Raw genomic sequence first — 17,819 nt, forward strand, 5'->3', positions numbered from 1 at the left:
TGTTTTTGTTTTCTTATCCATGTCATCTTCTTATGTTCTTCTGTAGAGACGGTTGGGTGAGGTTTCTTTGCCAGGATCCTGGCAGAAGGATGTTGAGAAGACTTCAGATGGAGGGCCAGAGTATTGCATTGATGCAGTCTCTGTTGGCAATGTTGCGAGGTTTATTAATCATAGTTGTCAACCTAATTTATTTGTTCAATGTGTGTTAAGCTCCCATCACGACATTGGCTTGGCAAGAGTGGTTCTAATGGCAGCTGACAACATACCACCTCTGCAGGTTCTTGCTGAATCTTTCTTATTCGTGTGTTTAATGAACTCAATTAAAATTGTTCTTTTTGTTTCTAATTGGACATCAATGGTTAACTTGGTGTGGTAATGGGAAGTGGGGTTGTGATAAGAAGATTTCAAGAATCATGGATAATGTAAAAATATCAACAAAAAGGTTACATGAGATGGATCTTTTGGAGAAGAAGCAGTGAGTAAGCGCTCCAGCTTTTCTAAAGGTTAAAAGGACTGCTGCCTAAAGCCCCTCAAAATCTTGAGAAAGTTTACTTCAGACTTAGCTGAAAATACAGCCCCTCCATGTTTATGCCTTCAGTTTGCACTATTAAGAAGTTGAATAATGTGCTTGGAAATATTCATATAAAAGAAAGTGAACCTATAGAGACTTGTGCAGAGTTAATAATTCATCTCACCTGAAACTCTCTGACTGGAAGCTGTGGCTTCCAAACTGTTGAACTCCTCATTGAATGCTGTAGCTTTATAGTAACTGTTTAGACCAATCAACAGGCTAGAAAAAGGGTTTCTTACTTCAAGAGAAGGAGAAGACGTCTGTTCGCCGGGTTTGGTGGAAGGTGTTTCTCGTTTCTTTTCTTTCCTATTTTTAAGTAGGAGGAGCTTGTTGAAAGTGTTGGGGGCAGAAGTGCACAGGTTTGATTGTGTGATTCAGATCTAGCCTGACCCTTAATACTTAGAATGGTTGGATAAAAATGAACAGAAGAGGGAATTTTATCCCTTATTGGGCAATAATATAATATGAAAAACAGTACGAAGTAGCCTTTATACTATTAAATTGCTTATTGGTTTGTTTATGTTTCCCTGTAGGAATTCACATATGATTATGGCTATGTGCTGGATAGTGTTATGGATCGTGATGGCAAGGTTAGACAAATGGCTTGCCACTGCGGTGCTGCTGATTGTCGTAGGCGTTTGTATTAATGGGATTTATAACCATTCTTTACGTGTTACCTGTAGCACACATTACACATTTTTTGCGAATTTATATGTTGATTTCTCATCATCTGCTCTTCTGCGAAGTGGTTACCGAATGCTGGGAATTTGCCCTAGTGTGTATCTCCCTGTCGCCAAATGAGAAAAGGAACTTGTTCTTTTGATTTCCCTCTCATTGTGAACGTGCATACTCTTGTTAAGTATATATTACCAGGTTCCTGTGACTCTGTCTTTAAGTAACCTGAGATTAAATTAGCTAGCAGGTCGATTTCTTTTATTATGTTCTGGTTTTCATTGTGCCGTGCATTGATTATCTGTCTTATCCATAGCATAAACTGAAGAGAAATGATGTAAAGTTCGGTACTGGAACGTATTTTTGAGTTTGTTTTGGGACTGCCCAGTTTATGAACCGCCAGTCTTTGACTTCTATGGTAGTGGCATGTCCCAACCCAATGCATTTTCACGTTCCATAAATTTGACTTCAGATAGGGAGATGAGCGAAGAACAGTACAAAGGTTGTGTGTGCATCGCCAGTAATGAAATTTAACTGAAGTGATGCCTGATCAATACATTGATAGTTTTTTTTTCCTGTAGATGATAGGTGTTTGAGAAAACTGATATTGGTGATTGTTGAGACTAGTACTTCCTAGTGTGTCGATCTGGAGGGTGAGGCATTAGGTTACGCAAGCAAATGTCTTAGATGATCTCTCTGATTCCCAACCATGCGAACTGCTTGCGTTTTCATTTCCTCAAATTATACCAATGTTATAGAGAGGCAAATGACTTGTATTTGCAGTTTCTTTTCATTTTGTTATTCGGATGGAGGATGCTCCAAAGATCAAGAATTGATTGTTGTTGATAAGGAAAATTTTCCGCTTTCACTTAAACAAAAGGACAGACAGAACTGGTGGACTCTATCCAAAAGGAATCACACAAAAGTGAAAATCAAGCATTGTGGTCGTCAATGTCCATAATGGCCCTAGTTCTATACGTCTGCTATGCTTCTGCAAACTTCCAGGTTTAGCTCTGTCAGGCGTCAGCTGCATTATACCACTCATCTTCTTTCATCGGAGAGATTCCACGGCAACAATGCTAAGGGGATATTGTTTTTCTCACTTGCATTTGTTCTGCCTTAGCACCTTGCTTGGTGAAGGACCCGTGCGTCCTGAATTTTAGTTTTTCAATTTAAATTTTTGGGACAACAATATCCTGAGCCCGTTTAGGCATAAATTGTTTTTCTCTTTTTTCCGAAAAAATTTCACTTTTTTTCGAAACCAGCGTTTGTTCATAAAATTTTAATTTTCACTTGAAGATGCCTTTTTCAAATTTCCGAAAATTTGAAAAACTCTAAAAAAACTATTTTTCTAAATTTTCACTCAAATCACTCACAAAACTTCAAAAACAACCCAAACTGAAATTTATGTCCATCTCTAAATTTCAAATACCATTTTCACTTGAAAAAATTTTTCACTTTTTTTTGGAAGTTTACAATTCTTATGTCCAAACGCCTACTTAGTTTAAAATTTTAGGACAAAATAAGTAATGACTAATCTCTAAATAGCATCTTGAGAATGACTATTTGTGCACTTGCCCCAGTTAAATGCTATCTTAAAAAACTTTTAAGACACTTCAAAATTCATAACAAGGATTCATAATCAAGGGGAGAAAAACAAAAGAAGTTTAGATAGCATACTGTCATGTAGTCTGGTTATGGGTCTTCATTGTAATCATTCTGGTAATTAATGAAATCTTTAGTCCCAAAAAAAAAGAAGTGTTTAAGCTATAACCTATAAAGATTAACTTGACACCATAATTAAAAGAACTATTTTGTACTAGTTAATGCAATGTTAGAAGTAATGTATTCATTAACTAAACTTTTGGAATGGCTAACAACTTGTTTGGATGGTTGTTACATATTGTTTCATAATGTATTGTATCGTATGTGAATACAATGTTTGGATAGATTGTATCATTTGCCGTCATTTTAGACTTTTAGGATATCATGCACCAACAATACAAATAATAGACTTGCACTATTATAAAGAAACATTACGATACGAGTTAAAATTATCATATAAAAAGGTAGTGTAAATGAGAAAATAAAATTATTTAATAATAATAATAAAGGGTGAGATGAGAGAAAAAGACAAGGTAACGACACGACCACACCAAATCGGTCGTTACATAAAATGGCACATTTCGTTGTTACGTAACGATGAATTTAACGATACGATACAATAAAATTTTAGTAACAATTAAAACAAACATCCTATTTAAAAATAACAATATGATACATACATAAATTGACACATTTCGTCGTTACGTAACGATTGATTGAACGATACGATACAATAAAATTTAAATAATAATCAAAACAAACATTCTATTTAAAAATAACAATACCATATAATACAATAGCTAACCCCTATCCAAACAAGCTGTAAAGGACGTTTTTGCGATTGTTAACCCCTCCCCCCCCCCCTTCTTCCCCCGCCTTATATATTTGGGTCTTCGGAGGCTAAAACCCGAGAAGATCAACAGCAGTAACCCCCGCTCGCTATAATCTCCCAGGAAATCTTTGTTGGAATTTCATGTCCATCTTGTCTGCCCATAGCGACAATCATACGGCTTCCTCTTCTTCTTCCCCAAGCTCTCCAAACCCTAACTCCAATCATGGATCCAAACAGCAACAAGAACCCCCTCGCCCACTCGGCGACTCTCCCTCAATTTCCTCCGACAACTTCTCAGGTATTATGCTCTTTTACCTAATTCAACTCTGCCTATGTTATAATGTCATATTCAGGGGCGTACGCAGAATATTTTGGAAGCGGTGTCGAAATTTAGAGAGTGTAACAAATAAAGAGATTACTTTAATAAAATCATACGTTAGGAAAACGCAATTTAAATACAGTAGTACAGTTCCCCCCACGAACTTTTATTTTTATAGAATGTACTCATAATAGACTCAGTACAAATATAAACAAACAAAAAAATCTCTATAAGACAGCAAACATTTACTCAATAGGACGCTGCTTCTTTCAAAAGAATTCCAGAAGAATACTAAAATATTAAGAAAAAAGTTGTTAAACCGTGGGGAGTCAAATGCTTGACCACAAGCAGAAACTGGATTGCTTCACCAACGGGCCAATATAGTTGTTAACGTCAAGTTGTGTCATTTATTATATTTAAACTATATTTCTTATTTTTAGATTATTTACATATATATTAATAAATAAAATTTCCTGCCAAGCGGTGTCGGATGACACCGCTTGGCTCAATGCGCCTCCGCCCCTGGTCATATTGTTGCATTTGTCTTGCGTCATACCTCTTTTTCAGTTGAGTTTTCCTTTTCCTCTGTTTGTTTTTCAAGGGAATGAGTACCTCTATCATAGTACTCTTCAGCTTGCCCAATGTAGATGTTTTCTCCATATCATGCTTTAGTTTTTGTTTTCTCAGGAAACATGGCTCCTACTATATCACATGCTACTGGCGGATCTTCCAAAAAGGTAAAATTTTGCATTTTGCAGCTTCTCTTCTCTTAAACCATTTAATTATGTAGCTCTTTCACAAATGCACCCCTTAGACGCTAAATGTCATGATCTGTTTTTTAACTCCTTATTTGTTCATTCCATTGCCGGTTACTTAGATGATTTGCTCTTCAAAATACTGCAGGTGAACAACTTCAGTACCAGTCAAGATGGTTTCAGAAGTTTGGGACGTCCCAAAAATGGTAGAATCTCACTGCATGAACCAGGGAAATCAGCTGGGACCATTGATCCTTCCAGCAGACGCGACCATTTTGGCTCCAATAGTCCTCAAGGAATTGCAACGCGCTCAGCTCCAAGAAGAACCCAGATGGTTAGTGGCAATCACTTGCTGAATTTTCATTATGATCCCATTTCTCGTCCACAAACTAGGGCGCCTCCTCCAAGGAGATACATGAAGAGAAAGCCTTACAACAAAGACTTGTTTCTCCAAGCAAATTACAAGTTTGTTCTGTTGGATTCAGGCAATTACACGCCTGACTCAATGGATCCAGACAAAATTTTACAATGGGAGGATATTGTTTGTGTGAGATATTCCACTCCATTTCATGTGCAATGCCCAATATGCTTAGAGGATCCTTTCTGTCCTCAGATAACATCATGTGGTCATATCTTTTGTTTTCCTTGTGTTATGCAATATTTAATGATCTATGAAGACGATGAGCGGAAAGACGATTTCAAGAAGAAATGTCCCTTGTGCTTTATGATGATATCTTCGAAGGATTTGTACACCATCCAAATTGAGAACGTTAAGCAACATCGTGTTGGTGATGCCATAGAGTTTGTCCTTTTGACCCGCGACAAGGATTCATTTACTTTATCTTTGAAAAATAATGATGGCACTGGTGCTACAGAGGAGGTTCAGAAGTCCTTTTCTAAGTTCACATTTACTTCAGATGTCGACCTTTCTGTCCGACAGGCAGTGTCTGATCTTGATGGTTGGTTAGCTAGAGCAGATTCAGGCCTAGTTGATGACATGGAGAAACTTCCCTTTGTCTGTGCCGCAATGGAACAATTGGAGCAGAGGAAGAAATATTGGAATGAGCAACACATTGCTGTCAAAAACAACAACACTAGCAGAGACAATTATTTGGGAAAGTGTCCTAATGGATCTCTGTCACCAGAAAGTTCTCAGACCCCGTCTGGTCCATCTACTCCAGAAATGCCATCCAGTCATCCCGCTGATCAGCCGATATCGCAGGAGAAATCAACTCTCCATAAGGCAGTGAGGGACTCTCAGCTTATTCAAGCTGCAGATGCTGAATCAGTAGGAGATTGTGTTGGATCTTCATTGACCTTATATGACAATAACAAGGGCCTACAGAAAGACAATAGTGGCGTTACGGACAGAGAAGAGATCAATTCCTACAGTTTCTACCAGGTGAATTTAATTGCGGATCATGTTTTTTGGTATCATATACATAGGGGAGCAATTATTAAATAACCTTTTTTGTGAGTATTTATTTTCTGTAAGTATGTGGAATTCAAACTGCCATATTCTCGAGGGAACATCTCAACGGCTCAGCATGTTTTCAAAAGAACATCTTAATCCTTCTAAAAAAATAGAACTTCTTAATCATTACGTTGTCTTTCTTATGCAAGTACTTGTGTATTACATTTAGATACATGTGTATTGTTAAGAAAATGGACATTTGGCCTAACTCACCCCTAAAGTTAGCTAATGAGGTGAGGATTACCCGGAAATATATAAGGAGCAGCAACCAATTTTTTTTACAAATATGAGACACTTAACAACCCCCCCACCCTCCTCCGATCCTGCCCCTTACGTCAAGGATTGGACATTTGGAGAGTAGACAACATAGCATGTTAGCCACTATTGAGTAACAAAGAATATGGACGAATCTAGCTTTGATACATCGCTAAGCAACTGGACCTTGAGCTTAACTCATACTAAAAGTTAGCTCATGAGGTGATTAGACCTTGTAAGAAGAAATTAACCTATTTCTTCAACGACTGTGGCATACTGAACAACAAAAGTAGTAAGATCATCTGTGCTTGGCAGGTACCAATGAAATAGCCAAAGATCACTATTTTCTTATAATGATGGTGCCATGTTCAGCTTGGTATGCACTATTTTACTGAGGACTTACTGACGAGGCCAATGTGTATAGAATTTTCCTGCTCGTGCTTTGTCAAATTCTAGTATAGTTTATGATATCGTCCCATAAAGATTGGATTCGTTGAATTCACTTGATAATATATTACAATAAAATTTCAATTTTTACATGTATTTCTCTGAGGAATAATTGCTTATTGCTAATACAATTATATTTATTTCACTAAGAAATAGTCAATTAATAGCACTCCGTGAGGTTATGTGATTAATTGAGTTAAAACTAGTGATGATTAGACCGAAATATTTTTCTTGCTTGAATTGTGCTAAGAGGTAGTAAAAACTTCGTGAGAATATTTTTACTAGAAAATCAATAATCTTGCCTACAACAATTCCTCCGTGAAAATTAAAACTGAGGCAAGCAAGATTACGAACTTGGAATAATAGTTTACTAAAAATTACTCCCACTCTATTATTTTATTCATTGGTTATTATATATCAATTTTGCTTCGTGAGAATTACAAATCAATATAAAAATAACTTAGAGATAAAATTATGTAGAAGTGATAATAATGATTAATTAAAACTATTATTACAGCACAGTACAAAGTATAAAAAGAAAGTTTCATGCCAAGGATGTCTTAAACTGAAATAGTATTATAATATATATATATATAAAGCTTCATCAACTATCCCAACAAAAAAAGATTACTCCATTATGAAGTAAGAAAAAACTAATTTAGAAACAAAGAACTTATGAAGAAATATTATTCTTCTAAAAGAAAGACAACTAGTAGAAAATACTAAAGACAAAAGAGAGACCAAAGAGTAGTTTTCTCTTGCCCAAAGACCCCCCCCCCCCCCCGTCACAATACAATATGAGTAGCAAAGGTGAGATGATGTTGCAACTTTAAGTCTTGATGTTGTGACTTCAAAAGTTGATGTTGTAACTTCAAGACTTAATGTTGTGACTTCAAAATTTGATATTGTGACTTCAAAGTTACATTCACTTTTGTTTACCACGTGCATTGCTCTTTTTCCTCTTTATTTTGCTTGTATTACTCTGGGTTGTTGTTGTATTTTGCTTGTAGTACTCTTTCCTCAATTCATCTTTCTTCTGCAAAAGTTGTTAGAAAGTATAGGATAATCGATTATATTTATTCATGGTTTATTTAAAAATCCTTATTTATATGTATGAAAATACATGAATAATTTATATTCATCGCTTACCAAGGACAAGTACTCGGTAACCATGTCCATTGAGGTTTAGTAGATGGAAAAACATCCCGAAGCTTTTTTTTTTTTGGAATTTAAACCTTGGTCTCTAAGATCACTATTTTTGTTGGGTAGTTGGTTCTTTTCTGTTTGCATGGTACTTATCCCTCACCTGAGCTTCATAACATTGTTGAATTGAAGGGAGGTATAAAAGAGAAGTCTTTCCAGTGTTCAGGCACTCAGTTTGTTGCTGGTGGTTGGGATGACTCGGAGCAAGTTTCAGACTTTATTGTTGTTTTGAAGTAATTGATTTCATTCTGTTGAATCTACCTTTTCATGAACAAGTTCTTCAGTGGGGTTTTAGCTGCTGATCGAAAAATCTATATGTAGATATAGATATAGATAGTCTCCCTTACTTAAATACATCAGGCAAAGTCGGGTAAAGCCATTTTCCACAAAGAATATTCCGTTCTTAATTTTGTGTGCTATTACGTTTTTAATATATCAACGCATGTAGTTGATAAAATTGTATGTTGTAGAGCCTAGTGATGGGATTTCATTCACAGAAACGGGAAGCCCATGTATGCAAAAATATAGATGTACCATATAAAGATATTGTTTTCCATGAAGGTCATCTGATCATTCGTAGAAACTTGAATGCTTTGGCTTCAAAAATAGACAGAAAAGAGTGACAAACTTTCCACTTGTGAATATGTGTTATTGACACCTTCAAAGGTCCTCTTATGCCTCTTCTTCAAATGGTCCAATTAATTGCCTGGGGGTCATTTCTCATGCTTTCTTTTGCTTCCGCTTGCTTCTTCCCTTTAGCTCCACGGCAACTCCTTAATGCATCCTAGCATAATCTTGTCTGAAGCTAAGCATAACATTTGATAGTATTGCTGCCTCAATTTCTTTTGTCAACTCAAACTAAGCATAACATTTCTGTTTAGTCAATATCCTTCTTGTTTTCTTTTTGTTGTGTGTGAGAGATATGTAATGTACAGCTTGATACATGTTTTATGCTTTCCTGATTATTTCAGGCAGTTGATGGTCAGCACCTTATCCTTCATCCACTGAACATGAAGTGTCTTCTGCGTTACTACGGTGGCTATGATAGTCTTCCTAACAGGTTTGAAAGCTAGTTACATTCTTACAGTAAGTTATGCTGTATCTTCCAGTGATAGGTGGCAAACAGTGTTTTTGAGTGCGCGAAGCGCAAAAAAGCGACAAGGTCTCGCCTCGCTTCAAACGCGAAGCGCACACTTTATTAAAGTGAAGCCAAATTCTTAGAAAACATAATGTAAAATTATAAATAATCAAAAATTTCAATTTAAAAACTTAAAAGTAGGTACTAGGTACCACCAAATCGTCCACAAACCATAGGACAAGCAAATCATTCTACTCCTCTTCTTCTTCAAGATTGTCAAAATCTTGAATTCCTCTATTATCTTCATATTGCTCGTCATCTTCTTCTTCCCCCTCCTCTTCATGATCACTTTCATCTTCATCAATTAGGGATAGGGATCGACTTGTAGTAGCCGCACTTTTTCCCTTCCTAATAGAGCTTGAACTTGGAGTATATATCCTTAAACCATAAGGATTCTCCGGTTCTCCCCAACTCCACTATCAACCGCAACATCACCCTAAGTGAAATCGGAGTCGACTTCAAATACCTCTTCATCTTCACAATTTTCGGGGACTCCGGTTAGCCACTCATTAGCCTCATCAATATTGTCCAAAAGAATTGGATCAATTATATTGCGGTGGTTGTAGCGACATCTCAATGCTCTATTGTATTTTATGTACACTAGATTATGGAGGCGCTTCAAGGTTAGTCGATTCCTCTTCTTTGTATGAATCTGCAAACAAGATGTGTCAACTAATTAGTAGGAGTTTGGACAATTGAGATATAATTTACTTTATCTCAAAACACGAAATAATTCTTTTTATTTCTCACGTGTTCAAAAACACTCTAGTTCCTTTCACATCCGGATGAGCTACAAGTTAAACTTAGAACTTTGATGGCGAAAGTCTATAACTCCGGAGTCTCTACACCATATTGGTCCTACCACTCAACTATAGAAGTCAAAAAAAATGTTTAAGAGTTAATAAGTATAAAAAATAAATTGAAGTTAGAGCTATAAAATATAGCAACACTTGGTCACCTGGCGACTTCGTCTTTCTTTGTTTAATTGCAAGTCGAAGCTTAAAAAGTCCTTTAGCTACCTTGTAAGTAGCAAGCTAATCTACTATCTTTTCTTGCAAGTCTTCATCTGGGGTCAACTTGATAACAACCTGATGGAATCCTGTCCACACTTCTTTAGCCAATGAATTATTCTCATGCTGATCATAATAGAGTGACGAGTTCAAAATAAGTCCAGCTGCATGCAAAGGTCTATTAAGTTGCTCATTCCATCTTGCATCAATGATATGAAATACCTTTGCATATTTCTGCTCATCAGTGAATGATGCTTGAATAGCCTTCTTGGCCCTATCCATAGCTTCATAGAGGTAGCCCATTGGTGGTTTTTGCTCCCCCTATCCACCAAACGGAGTACTTTAACCAAAGGGCCACCAATTTTAAGAGCATGAAGGACATTATTCCAAAAAAATAAGAAAGAATAATGCGTGCAACATCTTTCCCGCACTTTCCTTTGCAAATTTACTCTTGCTCCATTCCTCTAAAGTGAACAACTTTCTCAAATTGGCTTTTTGCAAGTGGATACTATACAAAGTCAAGAAAGCAGTGGCGAACCTTGTCTTGCCCGGTTTCACCAAATTTTTTTGCATGGTGACTCTTCTCATCATTGTTCAATAACAAGGGTCGCTGAGAAATATAAGAATGTACCCTAACGCCCTGGCCAAAAACTGTAGAGAAGGGTTTTTCCTTGAAAATGTCCCCGAACATCAAGTTGATACAAATGAGCCGCACATGGAGTCCAATAGACATTCTTGTACGCTCCTTCAATCATGCCATCCGCTTTCACATTTTCACTTGCATTATCAGTGACCACTTGAACAACTTTGCTTAGGCCAATCTTTTCGATGGTGTTAAACTTCCCCTGCGAGAATTCACCACCACATTAATAATCATTTTCCCAATTCTTGCCGTCCACTTATCCATCATAATGGAGCAGTCATACTTGTTCCACACAACTTTATGCTCCTCAAAATTTTTATTAGTCTCCTCAACTTCCTTATTTAGATAAGGACCTCTTATTTCATGATAAGTGAGAGGCTTCATTCCAGGTCCGTATTGACCAACGGCCTCAATAAAGTCTCCAAAAGTGTCATAGTTGACACAATTGAAGGGGAGCCCAACATCATAGACCTATCGTGCAAAAGCTCTGACTGCACGATCCCTCAAAATGTCTTTAGCAATTTTTTGTACATCTTTTCCACCGCTCTTTGCTTCTGGCTTCTTTGGGAAATAACAATCTATAGGACCTGTAGTCGATGATCTATGGCTTGACCCATCTCTTCCCCGTTTTGTTGGAAGTGATAATTCTTCAATATCATCATCATCATCATCAAGATTGGTCACCATTGGTTGATGACTCATTTGATTTTTTTTGCTCCTTCTTCTTCTCAACAAAATTCTTTATTTCTTCTCTCACCTCCGGTGGGCATTTCGGACAAGTTGTGACGTTTCTATCGCCACCAATAAGATGGAATTTAAAGCGATAAATTCCACCCGTTGTCGTCTTGTTACAAAACTGACATACAACATTTGTATTCTTCTCATTAACTCTATCGCCATATCGCCAAGCCGGGTCTTTCTCTTTCGAACTTTGAGACATTTTGAAATCCCTATTAAGATATAAGAAAATACATAATCAAATAAACTGAAAATACATATTATATATATAATAATTAATTTTATAAACTGAAATACGCCTTAAAAAAATCAAATAAACTAAAATATAACATATATATATATATAAATAATAATGAATTTTCTAAAATAAAACTGAAAATATAACATATATATAATTAATTTTATATGCTGAAATATAATAATAACATATATAATTAATTGAAATGCTGAAATATAATAATAAAATGAAATACATATAATGATTAATTTTATATGCTGAAATATACACTAAAATGAGAAGGAAAAAGAAAGAAAAAAAGGATACTTACTCTATTCTCGACTGGAGAAAGAAAGAAGAAGAAGAAAGAAAAAAGAAAAAAACGAGAAGAACTGAAGAAGAAAGGAGAAGAAATTACCTGGGTCGAGCCGCAAGAAGAACTGAAGAAGGGAGAAGTGTTCAAGCCTTCAAGGTCGCCTGGTCGAGCGACTGATTTGAGACCTCTGTTTTTTGTCGAAGAAGTTGTTTGTGAAGGGGATTGGGGTTTTTTGTCGATTTAGGGTATGTTTTGTCTAATAGAATATAGACCCAAAGTTTTTTTTTTCAAAAAGGCCCCCATGCGCTTTTTGCACAAAAGCGATCGCTTCATCGCTTTCTTCGCTTCCTCGCTTTTTCTAGTGAAGCGTGCGCTTCTAAAGATCGAGTCGCCTCAGGGAGCTAGAAGCAACACTGTGTCGCGTCGCTTCGCTTCACGCTTAAAGCGACGAAGTTCGTCGCGCGCTTTTCTGAACACTGATGGCAAAGGGGTCTCTGTTTTGTTTTCTTGATTGTTAATTCCTCATTGACATCGGCGAAAGGGATCTCTGTTTTATTGTGTCTATTTTAGTTGGTTTCATAGGAACTGCACACCGGAGGACCCATCAAAATCAGTTTTGATACATTTAGGTTGTTCTATACTTTACTGTCATTTGTAAGGAGGCAACAATCAGATTGTACGAATTTCTTAAAGGGCAGCCCGGTGCACAAGGCATTCCGTGTTCACGCGGGTCCTGGGAAGGGCCGCACCCCAAGGGGTGTGATGTAGACAGCCTACCCTAATGCAAGCATTAGTGGCTGCTTCCACGGCTTGAACCCGTGACCTATAGGTCACTCGGAGACAACTTTACTCCTTATGTGGATTAATTTACTCCTTGATGGAAGTTGCAATTTCGTCCCTACTCTTCTGGGGTTTCAATTTCGTCCTTGATAGATGTCTTCTGTTCCGGATGGTCCTTGGTGCGATTGGCTACTAAAACCTAGCTCTATTTTGACACATGTGACCTACTGGACAAAGTTTGAAGGTACATTTTGAAAAACCTTCTTTTGCTTGATAGCTGGCAAGCCAACAAACAGATTAAATCCCCATTCTCACTTTTCATCAGAGAATAGCTAATTCAGAAAGGAATTCTGGAAGAGGTGCTGTGTGAAGGGGGAAGTTTTTGACGATCTCGGCAAGCAAAGGAAGGGCGTGATGCATCTGAATCATAGGAAGAATAATGGTTACGACAAGGTCTAGGGAGGGACAGAGATAGTGAATAGTGACTGGGAAAGGAGCAGGGGATATGCTAAGCTTGGGGTGTAGAGGAGTTTGCACAGGGCTATGGTGTGCAAGGGGTCTCAAAGGGTATGAGAGTATGAATTATAAGGGGCACTGAGGGGAGAATTCTGCAACAATGAGGAATGTTTCGGCAAAGCAGGCGAGAACAGAGTGGCCGGCTGGTAGTGTCACCAGTCTGTTGAATGTGGTCCTCCCTTTTTTTTCCCTCTTTTATTGGCTCTTTTTTCCTTTTTAGTGGTTAATTATTTTGCTCAACTTTATCCTTAATATTCACCATATCTAGCTTGAGCAATTTCATCCTTCATCAAATGTTGGTTCATCTATAGACCAAATCTTAGACTGGTTATGAGATTGGCACAACCAGGAAACTGGTGAATCTATCGCAACTTAGGTCACATTGGGGGAAAGATGAGTGTTGCTCACCCTATGTTCTTCTTGCGGGTAAGAACAGTGAGGTTTGTGTTAATGTCCCTCCAGCCCCTTAAAGGTTACCTTTTTATGCATGCATCTTTTATAAGGCCCCTTTTCCCAAAATATGAAGTGGGGATTATTAGACCAATTTATCTAAGTTGCATAAAGAGGAAAAGAGGGCTTTACACATGACATGAAGGGGAGAGTCCCCTCCTCAAAGTTTCAGCTTAAATCTCATTTCAACCCCTTTACCTTCTCTCACCTATGTTACAGAAGGTAGTTAGCTTCATTTTCTGTTCTTGAACTGTGATTCAAAGTGAATTTGGGTAGGGGAGTCATATAATTTGGACATATTCTAGAGGAACTGTTGGTGCTGCTGGTAAACTGACCAGAAGGGTTGGGGATGGCGATTTCCTTTGGCTTGCGAAGGCCATAGGAAGGATGGACAGGTGGGAGTTAGAAAAGGCATAGAGTTGCCGCTTGCTGGTTTCTTTTATTTTGGGGTAGGTGGGTGCGGTGAACTGTGCTGTGAGCTGATAGAGGGAATAGGTTTACCAGTGGGGAGGGACAGAGGCTAAAGGGTGGTAAATACCATGCTTACTCGAAAATAACATTATATACCTGTCTATGTGAATATATTTGAGCATATGCCATTTGTTATTGTGCAACCACTTAGAATAGGAAATTTTGGATACAGAATTAGTGGAAAGATATTACAAATGGAGTCTGTGACGCAATCTGAGGCCATGAGAAGGCGCTACCGCTTCTTAAGTCATTTTTCTTTGACAACAACGTTTCAGGTACTTGCTGTGATGCTTATTTCTAGAAGTGTGTTGACTTTACTTCATTAATTGGTTGGTTCACTCTAATTTTTTCGCTTTTAATTTTCAGCTCTGTGAAATTGATCTCAGCAAGATGTTGCCCATGGATGCACTTTCTCCATTTATGGAGGAGATCAAAAGTAGGGAAAAACAAAGGAAGTGGCTAGCTAGGAAGGTTTGTAGCCCATGCTTCTCATCAGAATTTCAGTTGATTTTTCTGTTCTTGTGCAATTGAATGGTTTAGCATCATGGGTTTATGATGCTTAGAAAATCCCAGAGTGAACAAGTGCAGGATATAAATAACACCTGCTGAAGATCAGTGGAGGGACTTTTTAGAGAGAAAATGAGTAGGATTCCACGGTCTACCTTTAGGATGTACCTAGATCCTTTTTGTGTTATAAGATTAATTTTCTTATAGCAAAATAAGAGTGCTTAAGATCAACATATATGTTATAAGCTAAAATCGCATCGCAATTGCTCTGGTTCACAATAAGATTGACAAGTAAAACCGTTAGGCCAGTCCTTAACTGATAGTTTTATACTAGGAAGTCCCCAATCCATCCTACTTCATTTAACCCAAAATAAGATGGACAGTTGCGCCCAAGAGATGACTTATAAAGCCTCTAGAGATGCTCTCACATCTTCTATAAAAAAAAGAAATCAAAATGATGTAAAAGAATTGATGAGAAGAAAAATAAGTAAAGCGGTGAAAGAGAAGAAAAACTAACTTAACGGGGAGTATATCATTGCCATCCCTTTACTCAGGCTATAGATGGCCCTGCCCCATTGCCATCCCTTTTCTTGGCTAGATTGGAATAAGGTCGTTATAGTGGTTTGGATGTCTTGTATTGAAAAACAGCTTGTTCACATCTCTTTCTTCTCAGCATCGATTACGCTCTCATGATAACCCAAGTTGACAGTGCACACGATTTAATAAGAAACTTGGTTTGGATGATTCCTTTTTTTTTTTTTTGAGAAACTATTCAAAGATGATATTTTTCTTTATCCAGGAACTGCGTGAAAAAGTTAAAGCTGAAGCCATTGGCATGCACTTAGAGCCTTTGCCGCTTAGCTTTGCAGGACCTTCTTACACAGAACAGCCTAATTTCACTAGCGATGATTTTGAAGGTACGTCAAAAATTGCTATTTATGTAAATGGGTTTTATGTTCTCATCTTACGTGGTTTTAACTATCCCGGAGTATATCTGCTAATTTCCCAGTCTTTATATAAGTGGAAGATGAGCATACCATTACTTGGTTGGTTATTAGACAATTATATTCCTTTTAAGTGCATAATCTTCATCTAATAAAGTGCTTAATTGTGCACATTGTTGAAGTGTGTGACCTATCTTATCTAAAAGCTTAAGCTGTTAGAGAGATTACACTTTTCTTTATTTAATTGTCTCTTCAACACGCCCCTTACCTGCGAGATTTGATTCAATTTCACGGACTAAGTACGTGAAATTCATTATTGATAATGGTTGGCGGTGAGACTTGAACTGCGAACATTTGCCTACTCTGGTACCATGTTGAAGTATGTGATCATATCATCTTTAGAAAGAACATACTGTTATTTAGTTAGTTATGTCTCAACATATACAATCACTTTCTTGCTAGTAATTATGTGACTCAAATCGTTATAGAAAATGGTTTCTGTCGGAAGCTAAATTGAGCTTGAATACTGGTGGATATTTCAGAAGTTTGACTTTTGCCTTATGCAGTATTGACACCGACGCTATTAACTGTTTATTTGTTCGTCATGATTGCAAAGGCCTTGGTAGATTTGGCCTTTGTTTTTGAAGTTCTTATAATATTGCTTTACCTATGTGCTGGCCGTTATCCTGTTAGTTGAAATGATTGTTCTTGTGTTTGTACATGTGATAAGCTTTGGGAAGTACAAGTACGACTGTTACATCATCAAGCTCCCTAGTGCCTGGAGGCAAGCAGCTGTTCTCCAGTGTTGCAAGGCTTGGTTTTGCCGCTGGATGTGATCCTCCAGCGCTTAAGACGGATGAGCCCAGACGTGATTCTACTGTTGCATCTGGTATCTTTTCAATTCTCATAGTTGACTTTTGACATTGAATATCTGCTATAATCTCAATTCCTCTTTATCATGTTTTCATCACAATTTGCTGTAAACATGCTATTGTTTCGTTTTGCTTATGTGGGATTAGTGCTCATAACCAGTGGACTTCAGTTCTTTCAGGAACAAAGAGTTCTGGAACCCTGTCCTTTGCAAATGTAACGTCCAAAGCAAAAGCTGTTGAAGGTCCCAATGCGTCTAAATCAAATGATGCAGGGAAGAGGGGGAAGAAGCCAACTCGGATCCTAATGTCAACGTCTGGTGGTAGGCGTTACTGAATCTTGAAGGGACCTGATAAAGAAACCTATCTGTATATTAATAGCTGTTTTACCTTTTATCTGTAACCGGGATTTGCTAGTTGTTACTCACCTAGATTTGAGCATGGTGTTTACGTACAGTGTTGTGAAGTTGTAGCTAGCGTTTGGCCATTGTTTCTTAAATTTGTTTTGAAAAATCTTATTTGGGTGAAGTTTGGTTTGAAGATTAAAATATGTTTGGACTTCAGTTTTCAAAATATATTTTACTTTAAAAAAAACATGAAATATGACTTATACCTACAAGTTTTAAAAACTATCACAAATACCCAACATTACCTTCATCAATAACATTCATTATATTATCGTAAACCGTAGTCATGAACATAAATAAATTTGGTACAAAATTATTATTTTTATAATGAACTACATAATACACTATCGGATGACCGAGAAGACGAAATAACATTGTTATAAAATAATAGGCAGAATACATAGACAGACACTTAAACTATCAAAGAAAGTTCACTTGAACACTTCAACTAAGCCATTTTCCACATAAATACTTTTACTATACTTTTACTGAACCAGTTTAACACGTCTGACTGACATGGCAAATAACGTGAATATCACTGCATTTGAGCGCGTGAACAATAGAAATATGCTGACAAAAAGCCTATTAACGGTACAATAAACGGTAACATCCCTCCTTTCTCCAATAATATAATTAGACCCTCCTCCCTCTTACCAGCCTTAATTCTTCACCATTCCCTC

At 37.2% G+C, this 17,819-nt stretch overlaps 2 protein-coding genes across 2 annotated transcripts in view; both read left to right on the top strand.

Annotated features, from left to right (window-relative positions):
* LOC104246210 (histone-lysine N-methyltransferase, H3 lysine-9 specific SUVH4) overlaps positions 1–1,454 on the top strand; it is a 28,402-nt gene extending 26,948 nt beyond the window's left edge. Inside the window, exons 14-15 of the mRNA XM_009801975.2 lie at positions 47–277; positions 1,105–1,454. Coding sequence (XP_009800277.1) covers positions 47–277; positions 1,105–1,218 — 345 coding nt within the window. The 3' untranslated portion in view covers positions 1,219–1,454. The remainder of the gene's footprint in view (positions 1–46; positions 278–1,104) is intronic.
* A 2,288-nt stretch (positions 1,455–3,742) lies between these two features.
* Positions 3,743–17,280, top strand: LOC104246209 (uncharacterized). Its single transcript, XM_009801974.2, has 9 exons — positions 3,743–3,978; positions 4,687–4,736; positions 4,903–6,156; positions 9,105–9,193; positions 14,585–14,687; positions 14,779–14,883; positions 15,719–15,836; positions 16,594–16,752; positions 16,906–17,280. The coding sequence occupies exons 1-9, from the start codon at positions 3,822–3,824 to the stop codon at positions 17,067–17,069; spliced, it is 2,199 nt and encodes a 732-aa protein (XP_009800276.1). The 5' UTR covers positions 3,743–3,821; the 3' UTR covers positions 17,070–17,280.
* The last annotated feature ends 539 nt before the right edge of the window (positions 17,281–17,819 follow it).

This window comes from Nicotiana sylvestris, chromosome 2 (assembly GCF_000393655.2).
Source record: "Nicotiana sylvestris chromosome 2, ASM39365v2, whole genome shotgun sequence".
Taxonomy (NCBI): domain Eukaryota; kingdom Viridiplantae; phylum Streptophyta; class Magnoliopsida; order Solanales; family Solanaceae; genus Nicotiana; species Nicotiana sylvestris.